Source organism: Lutjanus erythropterus, chromosome 2 (genome assembly GCF_056507025.1).
Source record: "Lutjanus erythropterus isolate fLutEry1 chromosome 2, fLutEry1.hap2, whole genome shotgun sequence".
Taxonomy (NCBI): domain Eukaryota; kingdom Metazoa; phylum Chordata; class Actinopteri; order Lutjaniformes; family Lutjanidae; genus Lutjanus; species Lutjanus erythropterus.
This window is the reverse complement of record NC_139318.1, coordinates 5,108,132-5,126,750: the sequence shown is the minus strand read 5'-3', so window position 1 is coordinate 5,126,750 and position 18,619 is coordinate 5,108,132. Positions and strand designations below refer to the sequence as shown.

Sequence of the window (18,619 nt, the reverse complement as noted above, 5' to 3'; positions counted from 1 at the left end):
CAATCTGATATGCAAAGAGCACAGGTAAGGAAATAAGGTAATAATATTGTAATATGGCTATATAAAAGAAATATTATGCTAAATATATAATAGATAGTAAAATAGAGTAATAACAGCAGTAATAATAACAGCAATAGTAATAATAATTTGATAGCTTAGCATAATATATACATATATACTGATAATGGAGTATACATATTGGAGATCACATATTATACATGCAATACATACATAATACATATTATAATTAATAAGCTAATAAAACAAATAACAATAAAACAAAACAAAACACTTTTAAACAATAAAAATGAAATTGAAATGAGCGAACTCAGTTTGGAGACTAACTGAAGCTAAAGTGAAATAAAAATGAATAAAAATGACCACTAAATTACAATAACTCTGGTTATTATAAAGTAATTGGGACAGTTTTAATGCACTTCAGGATATGTATCATCCAGCCTGAATAGACCTTTTTCACTGCAGTCATATTCATATGATAGAGTCGTGTAAACACAGGTGTTACCACTGATACTAATTAAGGTCCTGTTCTATTTAATGTGGCAGAGCCTCTGCAGTGAACCAACCTGCACAACAGCCACACTGTAATTCTGTTTGACCTGAAATGAACCCTAATTAATTTAACTGGTAACACCTGTGTTTAATTTTCAATTTCATGTCAAAATGTAAGATATGAATGTCTGCTTTACCGTGACAATACTGTTCAGACTTATACAGGTCAGCAGGTTTTTTGTAATCAAGAGGTCAAAGGTGTTGTTTATCAAAAAGTGTGAAATTTAATATGAGGACTGGATTTAACATGTATGAATATATTAATGCAGACTTTGGACTTCAGCCCAGTCTTTTTGAACAGAACAGTGTCATACACAGTCCAGTACAGTAGGTGGTGCTCTGGCCCTTGTTTGATATTGTATCATTAGTGAAGGCTGCTACACTCCACAGTTGGTGAACACAGCCTGAAAACCGACCAACTGGGAGCTGACGGTGAGGCTGCAAAATGGCAAACGCTACGCTTCAGACATTCAACGTGTTTCTGACGGAGAGGTTAACCGCAGCGGCGGTAGACATATATGGCTTCGTTGAAAAGACGATAATAGACTATCAGGAGGAGGTGTACCGAACCAAACTGGAGAACCAGAGGCTGCAGCGGCTGCTGGATCTGGTCTACAAACCCGAGATTAGACTGCACAGAGCAGGTATGTTTCTAACTTAACACACCCTCTGCCACTTTGCTAACATTATTACTAACCAAAGTACACCAGATGACAGCATGTGCCATGTTCGTATTCGCTACGTTCAGGTACATTAGCAAGCCATGTTAGCTGCTGTCCCTAGCTAATGACAGGTGGTAAACGAGAGTTACATTTCCGGTCAAATTCCAAAATAAAACTTTATTTATGCCTAAACAAGCAAATTCTTTAATACAAATTATATTTTTTGTCGTAGCAATACACTGCGGAAACATTAAAAATATAAACGTGTTATTGTTAAGTCAGCACATGTATATACTTTTGTCATAAAAGACACATTTTACACATGTTAAACGTAATTCAATCTGTGGTCATTCTGGCTCGCTTAACACAATTCTACGACCCAATACACCAAACTTACTTACACAAATATGTTAACTAAAAGTGATTTTACATATGGGGATACTTTATGTGCTACTTGTGTAACATATTGACAGAAAATATATTTGAAAGATTCACTGGTAAATTCGGCATACCTTCTTTCTACCTAACAGTCCCCAGTTTTAAGTTCTTAAATTTGACACTTCTGCCTGACAGCTTTCAGTTTGGGGGAAGAGGGCTCATGTTGGCTGGTGGCTGATTGATGTCCTTTGTTCTCACTGTTGAAACACTATTACCTTATGTACATTTTTTTAAAAAAAAATCACATAAATTTGTGCAGATTTAAAAAAAATGTAAGGCGACTCATTGAGTGTTTTTGAGCTATATTCAAATGTACAAATGATATCTGGTAGGAGTAAATATGAAAAACAGCCTCAGGACAGGCGTGGAGTAACCATGGCCATCTTTTACCTGAATGACATTGTTTCACCAGTAGCAACACTTAAACTCCTACCTTGCAAGTAGGGGAAAAAACTACTTAAAAGGGAAGATGACGGTTCAGTGTTTTTAACATTCAACTTTTAAACAATAAGCTTGACATTACTGTAACAGACAAACCAGTTGTCTCTTGAGAATATGTGTCCACATGTGTGACCACTTGTAAGCCAGTTGTCTCTGGTTTGTCTCTTTTCAAATTCATTGTGAGCCACATTGAGCCTGTTTGCACCTGGCATTACCATTCGTCTTGAGTGATCCCATCATGAGTGAGGAGCTATAAGGGCTCTATTCTCCCCCTGGCGCGCGGCGCAGCTGTTGTTGCTATTTTCCGACTGTCACAGTTGTCATTTTCACGCCCACGTTGTGTAGGTAGCAAATGTACTTGCGCCCATCTTTGCGCCCATGGGTGTGGTAATCTTAAAATGAGGAGTTGTCAGGCATATTGTTGGTGCATTGCTATCTTGAGGTGGCAGACAGTGACTGCACCATCGCCAAACAAAAACCTGGTCTAAATGGTGCAGTATTTTCCTGCTGTGTAAAAGGTGCATTATTCAGACAGTAAGATGTGCCTTGAAAGGCAGGTTCACAACGTGCTTACACTGTTTCTAGGGCACTGCAGTTAATCCACAGGTCAGAAAAATTCACCTTCTGATTAGTAACGGATGGGTTGCAGGTGGGAGAAAGAGGGCACAGCAGCTGTAACTTCACTGATTGATCTAATGTTAATCAATGTTTTGTGTTCCTATACACATGCAGAAGGTCTCATACAGTCAAAGTTCATAAGGTGAAACTGTTTGGAGTAAATCCTGACTTCCATCAGAGCTTCCATCAGACTAAAAATGATTTCCTCTGGAGATTAAATATCAACAGTAGTTGCTAAAGTAACATTACTGTGTGCATGCAGACTTTTAAAATGACTGAAAGCAGCCTCTAGTATATCATTAAATCATCTTTTAAATTATGTTGAGCAGTGCAAGCTTCCCAGGTAATTTCGTAATTGTGTGTTGTATTTATTTATGAATGTTTTCTTTTCAGATTTACTTTAATGAGTAGAGATGCTGCTCTCAGTGATTTATGTAATAACATTTCCATGTATGCAGTAATGTAACAGTATGCATGCTGTGCCTTGTGCGTAAATGTGTACAGGGAGACGCTTCATCCTATTTCACCCACCTACAACCCATCTGCTGTTAATCATAATGTTAATTTTTATGATCTGACCTGTGGATTAACCACAGTGCTTGCATCGCTTCAAGACAACATTCCTATTCACATCTCCATCTTACCGAACCAGTCATTGAAATAAAAATGTGCCAGAGGCAACTGTGCCTGACTTTTAAAGTGAATGGGAGATGATACTCTGATTGGTTTAATTCATGTTAAGCCCAAAACACACCTATAATTTATTAAGAGAATAAATGCAATCCTTTTACACTTTGCGCCCAGATTCTGTCCTGTTTAAGTAGTAAAGTGGAGTTGGACAGCCCCAAATTGCACTTGCGCTCTGCACTTTAGATCATGTCTCAGGACAGGATCATCTAAAAATGGACCAGAAAAAACAAAAACTAAATGATGTTGTGTACTTACAGAAGTAAGATAATGTAAAAATATACAGGAGATGTCTTTAGTTTTATTCTTTGTCATTTTGGTCAAATTTATCTAAAATCAAACTTTTGTAACAATAAAAAACAAAACTGAAACAGTTTGTAAACTAACTAAACTAAAATGAAATAAAAATAAAAACTAATGAAAAATACAAAACTATAATAACTCTGCTTGTAGGTTGGGAAAAACAACTTAAAAAGGGAGATGATGTGTCAGTGTTTAAAATATTGTGAAAAAATAGGCTAAACATTCTTATAGCCAGGACAAGCTGGTTGTCTTTGGTTTGTCTATTTTCAAATTCATCTGAAGTCACATTATTTTATTCCTGGATGAATAAAACACTGCCTACAGGCTGTAATACAGTCTCACCAACACAACACCATTGAAGTGAACATAGACTCCAGCTGCATGTAGAGCAAGTGGAGCAGCTGCTTCCATGGACTGGATGCACTTTCCTTATTTAAAATGGTGTGAACATGTATTTAATGGTGAGTGTGTGTTAATGAACATTACGCTGATGTGATGACTTGTATACTATAACTGCATTTTGGATCTTTTTTGTAATTTGCTGTTTGTAATTCTAACCTCTGACCTTGTGTCTTTACGGTGTTATCATGCTACATCCAGACTGAATGTGGACACATTAGCTTGCTGTTATTTTCTCTGAAGTGGCTCATAAAAAGCATGATGGGATTATGGGAGAAAGTAAAAACATTGACCTGAAGAGGGGAAACCAAGCTGCACAGTATCCACTCACACCTGAGATCCACAGTATGTTAAAAATAGCTGAAATTAATCAACCTATTTCACTTGTGAACACAAACTACATAAAGCATGGAAGCAGCAGAAAGCTGCATTTGGAATAAAAATGATCGGTCCACTGGCATGAGGTTAATGCCATCAGAATTTTGTGTTTCTGACTTGTAAATAACCTTAACTCATATCAGCCAAATGTGTAACTAAACCCACACTGAATGGATATGGGGTTACATTGTAATCTTCACATGCCTATTGAAACACCATCAAGGAGCTCCATATATCATTGTTTATCTTTTTTGGTACAGCTGATGTGACTCCTCAAAGAAATCCAACAACACAGCATTCAGATACTGATTTGGATGTTGGCAACAGTAGAAGCTTCAAAGCATTTGAGTAAACCTTTGTAGAAACCATCAGTATTATGACTATTTGTCAAGTCAATACAATGAAATACAAAGTAGGGGTGTAACAGATCACAAAGCTCACAGTTCAGATCATATCCCGGTTTTTAGTCAGTTTTTAGTTTAGTCGGATCAGCAAAAAATAGGGATGTAACGATGCATTATGAGACAGTTAAAAATCGATACAAATGTGTGATGACTGAAATCAGTTGAGATGAAAAATTAATCACAATACCATTTTTAAAGAGCAGAGCGCCTAAGACTGTGTGAGACCGGCCCGACCCAGAGAGAAAAAGGTATGTGTGCCTCTGACAGAGCTGGTTGGATATACCGTGTTTAATTTTGCACACTTCAAACTTCAAAAACACTTTCAAATTCTGTTTCCTACACCCACAGTAGTGTTAGCAGGACGGAGGAGTGAGGATGGGAGGAGGAGATGAAGATGATATATTGTGCGCTCTCATGCTTTCACTCCTCAAACCAGGAGATCTGTTTTTAAAAATCTTTTCTCTTTGTTTCCTCCTGGTGAATCTGCTGTCATGGTGCCATCACTTGCGTTTGGCCTAAACTCGCCGGTGAATTAATGAGGGCACATGGTCACACCTGATAGGTGAATCCCGCTGTGTGCTGGTGGTGTAAGGGGCAGGACAGGACAGGATACACCTGCACCCCTGGTACAAGACGGCACACCTTGACTAAATTAAATCCATTGTGCCTCACGTTTTCCACTTGTGCTTTAGATCAGTGTATGATAGAGACCTCTGTGTTCAAAAATGAAGAGGGCGAGAAGATCACAGACAAGATTAAAGCTGTGTGCAAATACTGCAAGAGGGTGATGACCTACACAAGTAACACAACCAACATGATGCAGCACGTCACCTGGAAACAGAGAAGCTCAAGTCAACACCGTCTGAACAAAGAAACTGTTCAAAGAACAATCCACACTGACAAGCACATTTTCAAACTAGGAACACATGCAGGACTGAGTTTGTTTATTTGAAGAGATTTCATTCATTTCTATTATTCATTTAGTTATATTGATGTGAGGTTTATTTAAAAATCCAATTTGTATTAAAGTTTTATTTAAGATAAAATATCATTTCAGTATCACTTTTAAGAAGAGGTCATATGGATTGTTTTGCAGTTTACTCTACATTAGAGATAAAAAATAAATTAAAAAGGATTTTCATTAATTTGTTAAAGATAAGAGAAAATATATGTTGTAGTTTTTATACAATATACATATATATATATATATATATATATATATATATATATATATATATATATATATATATATATATATATATATTTTTTTTTTTTTTAAATATACATTGATTGCATAGTTGCAGCTACAGCCTACCTCTGACATGTTGTGTTTTTGGTCTGAGAAATAATTACAGGAATATTTTTCAGTCATAATTTGTCTGCAAGCTCATTATGTGAAAAAAAATCGTGAAAAAAATTGTATCGTGAAGCCAGTACCAGAAATCGTATCGAATCGTGAGTTGAATGTATCATTACATCTCTAATAAAAAGTGAGGTCAGGGTTAAATTTAAAAATGCACTTGGCTTTGATTTATCCTCTCTCTATGGTCACGTTCACAGTCATAATAAATAATAATAATATTAATAGTAATGATCTATTGTATTATAGTATACTATAGTACATATAATAGAAAATTATAGACTTTATAGTATAATTCATTACTGTGCTTTGTAGTTTCAATAATCTACAGTAAACATCACAGTCTTGTGATCCGTTTCTGTGATGACAAGCATGCCCAGTTTCCCAGTTACACCAGTGAAAATGCCCACAGTTGTGGTCAGTTGAGGCTTTTTTTTTTTCCTGGTGCCACACAGAATGCTTCAGAGTGAAGCACACCGAGCACCTGCCTTATCTTTTCCGTACAGACCGCGGACCAGCAATGATCCATTGCACCACCAGTATAATAAATACATGACCCATCCATCTAGCGTTGTGGCAGTTACACAGTGCAGCTGTTTAACACTTAGTTGGATTAAAGAAAGACAGTAATGTGACAGCAGTCCTGTGTAAAAGAAGGGTTTCAAAGCCTTGTCAGTGTGGACGTTGAGTGTTGGTGTTGTGATGCTCAGACAACTTGGCTATGGTGATTACTATATCTTGTGTAGTGATCACCTCTGCTCAGGAACACAAATCCTACACAAAACATAGATTGACATGAAAAGTTTCCTCCAGCTCACAGAACTGCACTCTGACTTGTACTGGCTTCAGTGTCTGCCATCACTGTGTGTAAATGAACAGTCATTTAATATGGCAAGCCCTTTGAACTAGTCAACAACTGACAAAATGTGATTTTGACATGTCGAAATGTTAATTTATGAAATAAATAATTAATACATGTAATTTTGAGGCTACAGATATTTTCACATGTAGAAATTACATTTCGATGAGTTAGAATTGATTTACAGATCTCCTTTATTAGATATTTATTAGATAGTGAGTTCCTTTTCACTAGTGTGAATAATGATTGGATATGTAGACCCGTGTCATTTAAGACATCTACAATGTAATTTTGATTAGTGGACATTACTTTTTTATATCAATTCTGAGTTATGAAAGAAATTGTAAATATCTCAGATATGATTGTGACTTGTACAAATCTAATTTTCACTAGTTAAAATGTCATTTCAGATATCTGAAATGACATTTTTACTGGATACTAGTGCAAGCTGACATCACTTATTTAATTTTGGCTAGTTAAAACTGAATTTTAGATATCTTGAATTTAATTTATGTTTGTAGTGTAATAATATTGTAAATATCTACAATGAACATTTCCACTAGTAAGAATGTCTTGTTGACATCAACAATTTCCACTAGTGATAATTAAATTGTTGATATCAAAATGGCCAATCAAAATGTTAATTATGGATGTCAGCTTGAAATTATGTCAAAATTCATTTATAGATATCTATATTAGTTTAAGTATAAGTCAAGCTGTATGATTTAGTTGTAATTAAAGGAGCAATATGTAACTTAAGCACATGCAAAAATGAGTACAGTGGTCCAAATAGCGAGCTTGAGCCATATACTGTATATTAAATAGGTTGCAGTGCTGTTTAAAATACGATCTATGGTTGAGGCAAGTTGTTTCTCCCCGCCCCCTCCCCCTCAGACATGCCATAAACAAGCAGGCTAGAGGAGCTCCACAGGATTGACGGACGCACACAACCCCGTACATTGACAATAACAAGCGAGAATGAGTTGTCCAGCTGTTTATAACTGTCAGTTGTCTGTCAATGTAAAGTTAAGCCCATTATTCTGAAAACAAAAGCCCACTGCTCTGAAATAACACACTGTGGAAGATGAGTCAAGGGGCTGTCTGTCTCACTGGAATTCTAACTAGTCAAAAAGCAGTTGTTGATATCTACAGTTGTTATTACTGCTACTGAAAATGTTAAAATGGCTCATCATAAACCACAAGCTTTAAATGGTACAGGTCTAAAGAAAAAATGTTATATTCTGCTCACGTTTCTGTGTTTAAGCCTGATTATGATATTGTGAATAATGCATATGTGCAGTAATCATGTTAAGCTAACCCTAACCTCTATCTAGTGTTTGCGTTCTAATGTTTGGTGTGCTGTGAGTGAGTTTTATTAAAGTCTCTACTCAGTGTTTTCAAATGTTAACTTGCATTTGATTTCTCTGCTGCTGTTAGGACGAGCGTCACCGCTGGGGACCATTCAAGTTTCCCAACACCTACAGTAGTTCATGTGTGATCAAAGAAGTGATTTTTCTAGCTGCTACCAAAAACATTTTCCTATCCACTGTTACAGATACAAGGCACATCGATTTGCCCACACCGACACAGGAGGTTTGTGCTCAGGAGCAGCAGACACAGAAGGAAAGTATTCCCACTGAGGCCAACGAGCAGCCAGCCATCCTGCCCTTTAAAGAGGAAGTGGCTGAATCCTGGACCGGCTCTGTGGAGACACCTGTACATCCAGAATACAGCACCGTCACGGACCCGCTGACTCAAATGGTCACAGTGGGACAGCATGAAGAAAATGAGCTGCCAGACGACCTAACTCGAATCGTGACAGTTGGAGAGCATGATGAATACGAAGGCCTGGACAGCCTAACTCGAGTCGTAACAGTGGGAGAGCACCTAGAATACGAGATGCCATCACAAGCTGACCAACCGTTATCATCCTTTGGAGTATCTCCAACATATACAAAGAAGAAAAACATGCTTGTTTGTAATATTTGCTGTCAGCCTTTTCTGAAAAAGGCTGAATTGAAACTGCACCTCGCAGCTCATGCGACAAACACTTCACAAAAGTCCACCAGCAGACCATACAGCTGCTACGTCTGTGGAAAAACGACAGACACCAGGAGTCAAATGATCTGCCACATGAGATCACACACCGGGGAGAAACCGTTCGGCTGTCCCATTTGTGGCAACAGGTACAAACTGAAAGGCCACATAAAGGAACACATGAGGACTCACACCGGGGAAAGGCCTTACACCTGCTACATCTGCGGGCTGAGCTTCAACAGATCTTCGACCATGAGCAAACACGCCAGGATCAAACACAGGGAGAACATGCCGTTCAAGTGCACACAGTGCAGCCAGCGCTTCCCTCTGCTCGTTGTGTTAAAACAACACCTGAAGACTGTCCACGACATCACCTACTCTATATGAGACACAGCTGATGTAGCAATGCTGACTACTGTTAAACTTCAGAGGTCACACTGACTCTCATACACTATATTTATACCTGCGGTTAACATGAAATCTGTACTGGATACGTTATCCCAAAAGATCCAATCTTGCCTTAGTGTTTACACCTGATGTTTTCAATCCGTTTTTGTTAGCCCTAGATGTGGGTAATCTGAGGTGGCGGCAAATCAGCCTCCTCCTTAAAAAAAGTCATAGTTTTGTCAGTTGCTAAGTCAGGGCTGGGGTCTGTGACCTTTACTCTCACAAAAGTGATTTTTTGACAAAAGCAAACAATCTGCCAGGAGCTGCAACCTAAACTCTCCATTTTCCTCAGAGACTTTTATTTTGTTGGATTTGATATTAGATAAGACTAGTCCCTAAGACTAGCAAAATTTAGAGGAAAAGGCGCTGAGTCGTAGATGCACGCCATGACGCAGATTTTGGTTGACAGAATATTTAAAAAAAAAGTTTTGGTTGCACAGTTTTACTATTAGATGACACAAAAATGATAAATGAAAAGCACGGGCTGCAGACTCCTGAGTTAGGGTAAACTTAAGAAACTACCACATATTGTTAATTATTTGTCCCTTCTTGTAAATTCTGCAAATATAATACATTAATGTATTCCTTTTTTGAATTGAACCTGGACACAAAGATCCTGTGTCTGGGAAATGTATTATTACAAATGAAATTATTATGTTCACATTACACGCACTTACACACTGCCATGGTGTTTAAAATAAAATTGAATGTTTACAAGGGATGCAACAATACCAAAAACTCATGGTACATTAGTACCATGATTTAAAAAAAATATGATATTTTGTCATATTAAAAAACAAAGAAAAATGATGACTTAAAAAAACAACAACCTTATTGTCATTATGATTCCTGTCCTGGCTCCCACTGACTTTTTTCCCCATGACCATCCCAGTCCTATGATGAATAGTGAAATGGATTCTCATCCAACAAGAATCTCACAGGAATCTCATGTCCTGCAGAATTCTCAAAAAAATGTCACACTAGGATTGCCTGTGACTGGATAAATGATACGCCTTGTTAACAGCAGCCCAGCTGCACAGATGAATGCAAAGCAAACTGTTGCACACAGTCATAACACATGACACAGAATAGACCTGTAACAACAATTCTTTTGAGAAGTGGGACAAATCATGTCCTATCAAAAACTTTAAAAATGATTTATACCAGCACTAATCCCAATTTTTTGATGAGAATGTATTCTTTAAGGATTTTTATGTATGAAATCTGTGTAATTTATGAAATGTTTTGGTTTGCTGACATTCTTTTAATTTCTAAACTTGCTCTGTGCTGGAAAACACTCTTGTCCCAGACATGAAGTCACAAAAAATGATTAAAAAAAGTGTTAAAGCCTTAAAAATCTAAAACTGCCAACACCTACTGATAGCCTGACTGTAAAATTGTGCTATTACAATATTTTTTGTTTTAAAATATAGTTTTCATGAAAATGCTGGCCCTTTAAAGTGTGTCCCAGATTTCTGTTAACTCCATCAGATTTTTACAGAAACATGATTTAATCCGGTAAAAAAAAATGTTAAGCTATACACTAAGGACCCCTGTCTCACTTCCTGGTTTAGATTGGTGGGAATACTGCTCAAGCACTGGTAAACTTTGTTTCTTTGTTTCTTTCTTTTTTCTTTTTTTGGATAAATTGATTCAATAATATTGCTATCAGATGTGTCTCAACATAACATGTCAATTCTGTAGTCCTTCTAAATCAAAGCTAAATAAGAATTATGGTTTAAAAATGTGTATTTTGATTAACGTTAAAGAACTCAGACACTTTAAAAAATAAAATGGATGCTCACTACAACTGTACTGTCAAATGAAAAAATGCAACATTTTGTTAACTCGACATCAACTCAGATTTTCAGTCTGACAGAGGTGATGTTGATATCTAATAAAAAATCTAATCACAAGGAGGTTGGCCCAATCTTTTCAAATATCAGCAGTGATAATCAAAAGTTAAGAGATTTGTCTTTGAGCCTTCTCATTTGCATGCTCTCTAAATTTGAATAAAAACCTATGTTTTATGTTGGCTACAATGAAATTCCAGCTGCAGATACAGATGCCAGAATATTATACACAATATGATCTACTCACATTCCCATACTGACACATGAACACCTTGCATGAACATGCGTTTTTCCTCATCTGGATAACGTGTCTGGATACAGATCACATTTTGATACCAGGTGTAAATGCAGTTTTAATCAGAGGACCTTGTCTGTTTAATCAGATACAGGGGGATCACTCTCTTTGAAGGTTTATCTTTAATGATTGTACGTTTGTTGAAGTTGCAGTTGACATCCCTCCCCAAATTAGCACTTATGACCCACTGCACTAATCCAACTTCTCAGACATTTCTGATGAGTTGCTGTAATTGCAATCTGCTTCAAGTCTTAACATGTAACATGCTCAGTAGAAATATACACACTATAGTTAAACACATGGCGGACTTTGACAAATGTATAAAGCTAAACATGCGTATAAAATGCATGTCAAGGGCTTTACATACAAAATTAACTTTCTGCACAACTTTGTGATTGACAGTATTTTTATTTTAATTCATGTGTGACTTTGTTCTTATTGGTTTACAATATACGACAATGCGTGTGATGTACTGTACTGTTTTGAAGAGTGCAATGTCAATAAAGTTACAGTACATGTAAATACTGCTACAGTCTTTTCATTGTGTGTATGTAAGCAATATATGTGGAAATCAGTGATTTAAAATCATGATGTCAAAAGAAAAATTAAAGTCATGCTGATGCTGAATCTTTGAAGTGGACACTAATAGATTAACCAAATGATGTTCACTTTTTGACAATGAAATCAATCTGTTAATGTTGAGCTGGAGAAAAGTGAGCTTATTGGACCGCTGAGGCCTGCTCTTCATCTCTGCGTGAGGCTACATCTGATGCTACTCTAATCTCCAACCTAACTGTTGAGTAGTTTGCTTTGCTTTGTGGGTAATGTCGACACCACCACTGGTTTTGAGAAGAGAACTGCGTGGAATTTAAAAAAAAAAAAAGTCTTTGTGTTGCATCAATTTTAATAATTAAGAAAAAATATGGTAGTCAAATGTAAAATATGTTGAGTAGAAAATCTGAAAGCATTATCTGGACAATCAGTGCTATGGCACAAAATGCAAAATGATGTCATATATCTTTGGGGTTTCTACAATGTTCTATGTGAATACCAGTATGTGCCAAGAATTTGCTGTTAATATGCAAATGTTCCAGCTGTGCTCTAAGTCACCTGCAGTGTACCAGTGCATTGTGATTACAGAGTCTGAACTAACCTGCCCTGGGAACCAGACAAACCTGGGCTTTTCATTTGACCCCCTTCCATTCAGACAGAATTCCAGCACTGGATCCAGTTGGGTCAAGCACATCCATTTACTGGGTGAAATGGGCACATCACCGGTCTAGACTTGAAGAGTCACATGTCATGTGTTTTGCTGCACTGATTGGTTGTAGGTCTGTCCAATGGCATAAAGTCAGCAGGTCCATTGAGCGCAATGCCTCAGGCTCCCGAAACTCAGATCAACCTGTCAGACGAGCCAGCGCTGATCAAATATCGATCAAAATTCTTTTACCGTTTCTCCTATTTCATCACACTACATCACACATTCCACTGCTTTGATCGGTTATATAATACACCAGGAACAAGTAATGCAAAGTCAACCAATCCCTGAAGGTTCTGCACGAACTTGCAATCACAACAACTTTTTGCATAAATTTGACCAATCACCATAGCTTCCTACAAATTCCACCTATCATGGCAGTCTTCCATGCAAACATGTCCCACTTAACTGACTTGATGTTTTATTGTTTAACATTTTTGGGTTTTTTTTTCTTCTTTTAAAAATAAAGCATATTTTGTTTGAATTTTTGTAATTGTGAGCAACAATCCCCACAACAACCCCCTCAAAATCCCTGCAAAATCATGGAGGGACTGGTTGTAGGTCTTTCCAATTGCATTCAGAGATAGTTTGATCTGCGCACGTTGATAATGCCCCTTGGAAATTGAAAATTAACTGAAAGGTTCCAGACTAATTAACATTTGCATATTAGTCTGCTGATGCTAGGCTACCACTAGCCTGTGGGTGCTATACAATTTAAGTTTGATGAGTCACTTCGAGCAAATGACCAGTGGCAAAAATTTGTCTTATATCATTTTATAGGTCTAATGCCTGGTGGTTACACGGCAACACACCTTCATGTACCCAGATACAATATACACATCCTTAATAATATTAAATGAAATACTATTTGATTGCTATTGTTATGTTTTGGTGTGACACAAATTCACCAGAACATTGGTTCCTAGTTTGATGCTCTCCCGGGTTGTGTAGGCCACTTTTCCACTCTTGACTGGTTTGTCCCTTCATGAAGTTGATGTGGCTCTGAGGCGGCTGATCAAAACTATCTCAAAGGTAAAATTCCTGATGGGTGTGAAGCAGTATTTTGGCGCTGATGACTTTGATGTGTACTGGAAGTATAATCCATTTCCGTTTCCATCCTTGCAGATGCCAAACAGCCAACTGCACCTCCATCTCCTGAGGAGAGTCCCCTGAAACAGCATGACTGGACCCCAGTTCTGTGCCAGGATGAGCCAGGACCCTCTGAAATTAAAGACGAGCAGGAGGAGCAGAAAGAAGAACTGTGGATCAACGGCTGCGAGGAGCAACCTTCAGCGGAGGACAGCGACGATGGGGATGCCTTGACAAAAGAACTGATCAAGACAGTGCAGCAGTTAGAGGACTGTAGAGCAGCAGAGGAGAGCAGGGAGTCACAGCAGACCCCTGAGGAGGATCCAAAGCAGTCTGAAGAGAAGACGAGTACTACCTTGTACCGCTGCCACATATGCAACTACATCTTCACCAAAAAAACAGTGCTCACGTGGCACCTAAAGACACACGAAAGCAAGTCGCACAACGGCAAGGGGAACTTTGACTGTCACATATGTGGGAAACACATCCCCTGTCAGAGCAATCTGCAGAACCACATGAGAGTGCACACAGGAGAGAGACCCTACAGCTGCCACTTCTGTGGAAAGTGCTTTAAACTGAAAGGGCACATGACAGAACATATAAGAACCCACACAGGAGAGAAGCCCTTCAGCTGCCACATCTGCGACAAGTCTTTCAACAGAGGTTCAACGCTAAGGAAACACGTGTTGGCCAAACATAAAGAGGAGAGACCATACAAATGTGGGGACTGTGATGAGTTGTTCACTGAAAGGCTGCTGATGAAGAGGCACATGCGAAAAGTTCATGGAGTCAAACTGTCCACGAGTCAAAGTCCTGCCTAGAAATTCAGAACAGATGTCATTTAAGTTGCATGTTACATATAGTGTCGAACTGTACTGGACAGTTCAAAGCTTTGGAGCTTGGTTCACATGTTGGTATTCGAATTCGAAACCAACATTTGAATGCACTTCATCCCAGTGCTCCCCAGCACCCTGCCAGCACTTTTCTACCAGAGAAAAACAACATATGGAAATAAGGCTTGGGTGGTATCTGTTTTATTCATACCTCTGTACCTTCCTGATATTATACCGGGGTATACAGTATTATAGCGCCATTTGTATAAAACTTGTTTACAACGGCTCTGTACTCCACTATACTGTAGTGCTCCCTTAACATATAGGTGGAGCTGATCATCACAGTGAGGCTATTCCTGCAGCTATGAGACATCACACACACACATAGGAGCTCTGCTTCAGCTTGAGAAGCTGCAGGCTGTACTCACTGACATACTCAACTGTACATTTACTGCCAGTCAGACAACTTCATTACTCACCTTACCCTCCGCTTAGCGCATTTACCATCTGCCACTGCAGACAGTATAATTAGTCTGCCACTCACCCTCTCTCATGCTCAATATAGTTCCACACTCGCTATGATACACTCCTCTTACCAGTTGGTACTCTGCCAGTGTTTGTTAACTTACTTTTATCATCAGGACTAAATCCAAAATACTCCCAAACAGAGGCATTTTTTTTTACAAGTTAATCCTGTTACTTTGTCCCTCAGACGCTATATTTGTCTGCAGTGCCGACTGACCCCTGGTGGCATGCGCTGCGCTCTATAATACAACATCTCCCTTTCTGTGTAATAGACAGATGACCATCTGTATCTGGGACAGTATTGAAAATCATACCATCTGGATGTTTTAATACCCTGGTATACCATAATACTTTCATACCGCCCAAGCCTAAACTCTTCACTCATTTAATCTGATGAATATCTTACTTTAAATTGAGGATTTTATTCAAGGCTGATGTCATCATAAAAGACATTCAAAACTTGATTCAAAAACAACAATATATCAAAAATCCTCAAATGCTAAAAAAAAACTGACATTCTGCACAACCCAAATATATTCTACAATCTGAGTAGAAAGCACAGCTGGGTATCTTGTGAGATGTTTTGTTACGAGTTGCAGTGAGTTTTGGTACCAGATGCCTGTCATACTTTTTTCAGAACGTTGCTTTGAGGATTTAAATTACACTATGGAATCTCTTTTTTTCCCCACATGAAGCCAAACATTTCAAATATTAAAGGTTGTATATGTACACACATATATATGTATATAATTCTGTGTCCCTTAGAGTTTTTTTCTTTCTGCCATGGCATTGAAAGAGGTATCAAGTATTTTTTTTTTTTAAGTTTATTACTGGATCAATGTTTAAAGACCAATAGCAACTCTAGAAGATTGATGTCACTGTCATGTATGGAGCTGGAGCCATTTAAAGTCTAGATGAAACAGTATTTTCAGAGTTTCTAGTCTCCATATTTTGACGAAGGTGGACATAACCTTTAGAAGGAATTTGATTTGAAATTTGAAAACCCAATAAACTACACTGTTCCTAGCTGGCTAATTAATTAATCTTATCTGTGTGCTGGTGGAAGCAGAAGATTGATTGATGGTTGGATGTCATTATATTATTGGTTGAAACTGGTAGGTTCAAAACCTATGTAAACACACGTCTTATATTTTATTTTACAGGAAGAAAACATGATGGGATTATAATATAAGAATACAAAGAAATATGACCAGGGTTGTTATCTAAAAGGGTTAAAAGGGCTTTTTTTAAATTTCATCTCGACTTTACACACAGAGATGAGAGCGATATCAATCTTCTCATCTAACTCTGAGCAAGAAAGCACTTTTCCATAATGTCAAACTATTCCTGTAAATCAGGTCTTATCTGACTGAAGTATAAGTATCTGAAGAGGCAACTGGTACCAACTTTGGGTACTTGACAGCTTTCACTCTGCTACATTTGGTCGGTTCAATAATTAGCCCTTGTAGAGACTTGGTAGATTAGAAACAAAGAAAACATAAAAATAGACGGACAGTGATGCACTGTCTGTGGTCTACAACTGCAGAGGTCACGTGATTCTCCATGTAAGAGGACACTGCAGGAGCAGCTGCATGCTGGAGGACATTCAGCTCTGCCTCTCTGAAATCATGGACCACTTAATAAACTGCAGATGTGCTGGATATTTTCTCTGTCCTCATAACCGATGGTGAACATTAAAGGGAGAGTTTACCCCAAAATCCCTGACCTGTAGTGCTATTTAGTGAGTCGCAGAGTTTTAGAAATATCAGCTGTAGAGATGCCTGCCTTCTCCTCAGTATAATGGGAATAAATGGCACCTGGCTTGTTGTGCTCAAAGCGCCAAAAGAATGCAAAACCAGTGTCTCTTTCCAAAAATCTCTACAGTCAATATCTCTAAAACTCTACAACTCATACCCCAAAAAATCTTGACAGATAAATAGCACTACAGACCAGGGGAATTTTTTTTTCTATTTTGGGGTGAACTGTCCCTTTATTATGAACCACCAGAGTTTGCAGCATTAAAAACACTTCTGAAAAAAGATAAAACCCATATCTATGTTCATTCAGTAGCCTTCATTCCTTTAAATTCATTCTGCTTTAAAACATTTTTTGATTAAAAACTGAATTAATAATATGCACCATAATAACATATACAGCTGTGGTACATCGTCTGTTAACTAGTGATATCTATGTTGCATTTTGAAGTTGTTTTCTATATTTATATACACTGTACATATCAGTATTGTTTATTTTGCCAAAGTTCAGTCATATTATGAACCTGTTGTAAACCAGCTACAGTATGTGAACATGAAAATATAAAGCTTGAAAAAACACAATCGCACATCACTGTCATCTCTCTAAACTCGCCGGTGAATTAATGAGGGCACATGGTCACACCTGATAGGTGAATCCCTCTGTGTGCTGGTGGTGTAAGGGGCAGGACAGGACAGGATACACCTGCACCCCTGGTACAAGACGGCACACCTTGACTAAATTAAATCCATTGTGCCTCACGTTTTCCACTTGTGCTTTAGATCAGTGTATGACAGAGACCTCTGTGTTCAAAAATGAAGAGGGCGAGAAGATCACAGACAAGATTAAAGCTGCGTGCAAATACTGCAAGAGGGTGATGACCTACACAAGTAACACAACCAACATGATGCAGCACGTCACCTGGAAACAGAGAGAAGCTCAAGTCAACACCGTCTGAACAAAGAAACTGTTCAAAGAACAATCCACACTGACAAGCACATTTTCAAACTAGGAACACATGCAGGACTGAGTTTGTTTATTTGAAGAGATTTCATTTTTTTCATAAAGTTATATTGATGTGGGTTGTTTTGCAGTTTACTCTCAGAGATAAAAAATAAATCTTTAATTTGTCAAAGATAAGAGAAAATATATGTTGTAGTTTTTATACATTCAAATATAAATATTTTTAAAAATATACATTCATTGGATAGTTTGTGTTTTGCAGCCACACCCTACCTCAGACATGTTGTGTTTTTGGTCTGAGAAACAATTACAGTTGTATCGTGAAGCCAGTACCAGAAATCATATTGAATTGTGAGTTGAATGTATCATTACATCCCTAATCACAACTTAACTTATTGACAGCAGCTATCAATCAAATCAGTGATTTCCACTTTTATAATGAAGTACA

General features: G+C 37.8%; 2 protein-coding genes across 3 annotated transcripts in view; one reads left to right on the top strand and one right to left on the bottom strand.

The window, feature by feature from the left end:
* aldh1l1 (aldehyde dehydrogenase 1 family, member L1) overlaps positions 1-18,619 on the bottom strand; it is a 53,249-nt gene that overhangs the window by 19,440 nt on the left and 15,190 nt on the right. The window lies entirely within an intron of this gene.
* On the top strand, positions 192-16,906 carry LOC146331076 (uncharacterized). Of its 2 annotated transcripts, none has more exons than XM_084726683.1 (2): positions 192-1,214; positions 14,135-16,906. In XM_084726683.1, the coding sequence occupies exons 1-2, from the start codon at positions 1,016-1,018 to the stop codon at positions 14,917-14,919; spliced, it is 984 nt and encodes a 327-aa protein (XP_084582809.1). In that variant the 5' UTR covers positions 192-1,015; the 3' UTR covers positions 14,920-16,906. The 2 variants fall into 2 exon arrangements, with proteins under 2 accessions (XP_084582809.1, XP_084582800.1); XM_084726674.1 differs by lacking the exon at positions 14,135-16,906 and adding an exon at positions 8,675-9,649 and having other exon boundaries at positions 207-1,214.

What these genes read in the sequence shown, in the direction of transcription:
- LOC146331076 (XM_084726674.1), top strand. Translation starts at nt 1,016, where the DNA reads ATGGCAAACGCTACGCTTCAGACATTCAACGTGTTTCTGACGGAGAGG. An exon ending in GATTAGACTGCACAGAGCAG is followed by an intron (nt 1,215 to 8,674) that starts GTATGTTTCTAA and finishes CCACTGTTACAG; the next exon opens with ATACAAGGCACATCGATTTG.